Below are 4618 nucleotides of genomic sequence, written 5' to 3'. Positions count from 1 at the left end.
GCCACTGGAGACCATGGTGCCAGCAGGCATGTCTTAGGTGCCCTGAGCTGAGCTGCAAAGTCTGAGTTGCAGGGGAAAAGACTTTTCCTTCCAGGGAAAGACAGGGGCTTAGTGAGTGCCAAGGAGTAGGTCTCTCCTGCCTCCGGTTCTCCATTGAATAGACACCGCTTCTGAAAGTGATGCTGAGAAGCAGAAAACAATCTCTTTGTCTACAAATGTCTGGTTTCTCAGACTTCACGCAGCCAGTTGAGGAGGTGAGGCCTAGGACCAGGGCTGGAGGCCAGTGTGATTAGATGGTGATGTTGTTGGCAGGGTGTCTTTGGACAGCGGCCTTTCTCCTTAGGGCCTTGGCTCCAGGGGCGGCCTTCCGCTTGGCATCTATGTTCTTCATATACCTCTGGACCCACTTCTGCTTGGGGTCACCACAGAATTTCTTGCCCTTCTTGGTGGTGAAACTGTGGGAAGAGTAATAGGTTGCACCTGAGATCTGGCACGGACCACCATGTGCAGCCACTTCACCTTGGGGTGCTGGGGTGAGGGACCTGGGGATTGAAGAGGTGAAGTGTGTGCCCAGCAAGTACTGACACGTGTCTTCTATCTGTGTGGCTGGATCTGTTTCAGCGTTGGAAAAAAGAATAGGTGGTGATGAAAGATGAAGTGTTCAAGGTCAGGGGACTCCCTGTAAGGTAATGGAGGTGGTTGTGGGTGGGGTGGGAGAGGGACGGAGGCTCAGCCCTGCCTTTGGATAGTACAGAGTCTGAAGGGAGACACACAATCTCTGCCACAGGAAGGATACAGTAGAACATGGAGTAAGGACCCCCAAGAAAAAAAGGCAGATATCCCGATCTGTAAGAATGTGTGGCTGAAAAAATGATGTCAGAGCTGGAAGAGAGATGAGTTGTCCTCCTTTAGGCCAGCTCTGAGTGGGAGTGATGTCATCTATGGAACAGATCTGGGGGTCTGGTGCCTCTTGGGAGAGGTTAAGAGTACTAAGTCACATTTCTTTTGCTCCCCCCTGTCTACAAATGGGCTTGTTATGGGGTTATTTGGGGTCTAGAGACCTGGCTTCCTCTGTAAACTTGAGCAAGACCCCTTTCTGAGTCTCAGCTGCCTTTTGCAAAATGGGGAGAATCATGCCGACCCCACAGAATTGTTGAGAAGATTAGTTATGTTCATGTTATATGCCCTGAGTAAGCTCTCGTCTATTTGCTGTTATTGTTAAGTGCCATCGAGTTGGTTCCGGCCCCTGTATAGGCTTCCGAGGAGTGGCTGGTGAGCTTGTACCACCAACTTTGTGATTCAAACCGACCTTGCAAGCCTGTGCATTAATGCACAACACTATACCAGGACTCTATCTGGTGCTCAGTAAATAATTACTGAATGAGAATCCTCTCTAGTTTTACAGGTGAGGAAGCTGAGGCTCAGAGGGCTAACGGGACTTCTCCAAGGATGCACAGAGCTGACTCCCCCTGTATTAGTCCTCAGTGACCCTGAGAGCTCATCCCTGTCCCTCTCTTGCCAAGTACCCACTTACATCACCCCTGCCTTGGGGCAGACACTTCCACTGGACAGCGTGTAGGTTGCCACAATGCCCTCGGGAACTTGCTTGGAAACAAAGGTCATGCAACAGGAAGAGGGAATGACCACGGATCCTAAAAAAAGCAGAGAGAGAAAAGGTACATGCTTGCCAGATAAATGTAGATACTGAGCCTGTCCCCTGTCTGCCGCTGACCCTCTGTCATTGTTCCTCTCCAAGTCCTGGTGTGGCGCTAATGTGCCAGACTGCAAAGCCGTTTGAACTGCAAGGTCGGCGGTTCAAGCTCATCAGCTGTTCCTCGGAAACCCTATACAGGGTTGCTACGGGTCGGAATCGGCTCGACAGCAGTTAACAACAACAACAACAATCTCAGGCTGATCAGTCTTCCACCCTCCCCTGCATCATCCCCACCGGGCCAGGCTGAGGCCTTACCTGCAGGGCTAATGTGGTAGGTGCAGAGGGCCAGAAGCAGGAGGCTGGTTATGAGGGTCGCAGGGCCTGCCATGTCCTGGAGAGCAGAGGAGGAGGCAGTCTGGAAAGGAGGGCCTGATTGATATCTTGCAGAGCTCCATATCCTCTCTTTACCTTTTATAGAAGCAGCTACGAGGAAACATGCTGATACAGTCCCCCACCTCCTTCCCCTGTCAGGCTTCCTCCAAAATCCTAGAGGCCCCTGAGGTCTCAAAAGAGGAAGTGGTTGCAGTTGACTCAGGAGTTATTTTGAACACTCTGGTGGCACAATGTTTAAGCATTCAGTTGCTAGCCAAAAGATCAGTTATTTTAACTTACCAACAGCTCCATGGGAAGAAAGACCTGTCTTATCTCTTTCCTTAAAGATTGTTGTTGTTGTTATGTGCCATCGAGTCAGTTTCAACATAGCGACCCTGTATAGGGTTTCCGAGGAGCAGCTGGTGAGCTTGAACAGCTGAACTTACAGTTCAAACAGCTTTGCAGCCTGACGCATTAACCCACAGCGACACTCCAGGACTCCTCCTTAGATTGGTTTTTTGGTTGGTTATGTGCCATGGAGTCGGTTCCGACTCATAGCAACCCCGTACAGGGTTTCCGAGGCTGTAAATCTTTACGGGAGCAGAACGCCTCATCTTTCTCCCGCGGAACAGCTGGTAGTTTCGAACAGCTGACCTTAAGGTTCACAGCCTGATTTGTAACCACTACGCTACCAGATTACAGACTAGGAAATGCTATGGGCCAATTCTACCCAGCCATATGGGTCTCTATGAGTTAGCACATAACAAGAAAGATCTGGTGGGGGGTACCACCCTGCCTGGGTGAATGAACAGTCCAGAGGCTGACCGAGGTCCTAGTGATGCTTCTAATTTGCGGTGGGGTCTTGGGTAAATTACTTACATTTCTGTACCTTGGTTTCTTCAGCTGAAAATGGGTAAATTCATCCCTAACTCCATTCTTCCTTTCTTCCTTTCTTCCATCCATTCATCAAACTTTTTTTTTTTTCACAGCATAACAAAGGTTACATTGTACACACAGCTATATCCAATATAAATACAGAAAACAAAATTCTATAACTGTTGAGGAAAATAGCAGTTCTTCAGTGGTGGAGGTTTTCTGAATTGGGTAATTAAGCTTAGATTCAAGCCTTCCTCCCTCTTTCTCTACTATTTTCTGGAGTTTGTGGTCTCCTATTCTTTTGACCAAACAGCTTTCTACAGCTGGTGAAGTGTGTGAAGGAGTTAATTCCTTTCTCAAAGACCAAAGAAGTCCAGACAGCCCTTGGGTTGTGTTACTGTTGAATATATACAAAGAAGTTGTTGTTGTTAAGTGCCATCGAGTCGGTTCCGACCCATAGCGACCCTGAACAGGGTTTCCGAGGCTGTCAATCTTTACGGGAGCAGAACGCCTCATCTTTCTCCCGCGGAGCCGCTGGAAGAGATACACTTATTTAGCTACATTAGAAATTCTCTGCAGTGCTTTTTGTATTAAGTCTATGTTCCTTTCTAGGTAAGCTCTGAGTGATAATGTTTGGGCATATGCTTCAAACAAAATAATGAAGCCCTAATTAAACGACATCAAGGACTTCATTCTTCTTGGGATCAACTATCAACACTCATGGAAGCAGCAGTAAAGAAATCAAACGACGTATTGCATTAGGCAAATCTGCTGCACAGGAACTTTTTAAAGTGTTGAAGAGCAAAGATGTCAGCTTGAGGACTAAGGTGCATCTGCCTGAGCCATGGTATTTTCAATAATGTCATATGCATATGAAAGCTGGACATAGAATAAGGAAGACCATAGAAGAATTGATGCCTTTGAGTTGTGATGTTGGAGGAGAATATTGAAAGTGCCATGGACTGCCAAAAGAACCAATAGATCTGTTTTGGAAGAAGTGCGGCCAGAGTGCTCATTGGAAGCCAGGATGGCCAGGCGTCATCTTTCATATTTTGGACATGTTGTCAGGAGGGATCAGTCGCTGGAGAAGAATGTCATGTTTGGTAAAGGTGGAGGGTCAGAGGAAAAGAGGAAGACCCTTAATGAGATGGATTGGCCAGGTGGCAGCATCGATGGACTCAAGCGTGGCAACAGTAATGAGGCTGGCCCAAGACCGGGCAGTATTTCATTCTGCTGTGCACGGGGTCACTATGAGTCAGTACCGACTTGATGGCACCTAACAACAACAATCAAACGGTACTTAACAACAACATTTCTGTAGAAGGTGGAAAATGAGCTTTCACTTTACCCGTCCTCCCTAACCTTCCCCTCATGCAAGAATTTGCCAATGCTGCCATTTTACTGTCCATGTAAGATGAGTGGGCCCATATGACAAAGGAGTCATGAATAAATTGACAGTTAAAAGTTGGCTGTATACTTACATACATTGAAAAAGAGTTACACCTCCATACCACATTGAGAGCATCCTCTTTTTCAAAGTGAAAACCTCCTCTTGCCTATTCCTTCTACCTTGTGAGTAGGAGACCAGGAAGAATATAGTTCTATCATTATATTTTGCTGCCTTCTTTATTCTAACCTGGGAATCCTCTTCTGCCAAGCTTCATTTTTTTTTTTTTTTTCCTACTCAGGCATATATAATAATTTACATCTCCAAAG

The 4618-nt window shown here is 47.0% G+C and overlaps 1 protein-coding gene across 1 annotated transcript; it reads right to left on the bottom strand.

Moving 5' to 3' along the window:
- Nucleotides 1–289: 289 nt before the first annotated feature.
- On the bottom strand, nucleotides 290–2042 carry CCL24 (chemokine (C-C motif) ligand 24). The gene is made up of 3 exons (XM_006859686.1): nucleotides 1970–2042; nucleotides 1535–1652; nucleotides 290–455 (listed from the first exon to the last, which is right to left on the bottom strand). The coding sequence occupies exons 1-3, from the start codon at nucleotides 2040–2042 to the stop codon at nucleotides 290–292; spliced, it is 357 nt and encodes a 118-aa protein (XP_006859748.1).
- Nucleotides 2043–4618: the final 2576 nt, after the last annotated feature.

The sequence above is a fragment of the Chrysochloris asiatica genome, unplaced genomic scaffold, assembly GCF_000296735.1.
Source record: "Chrysochloris asiatica unplaced genomic scaffold, ChrAsi1.0 scaffold00034, whole genome shotgun sequence".
Lineage (NCBI taxonomy): Eukaryota > Metazoa > Chordata > Mammalia > Afrosoricida > Chrysochloridae > Chrysochloris > Chrysochloris asiatica.
Note: the sequence above shows the minus strand (reverse complement) of the source record. Positions and strands in the feature narration are given on the sequence as shown.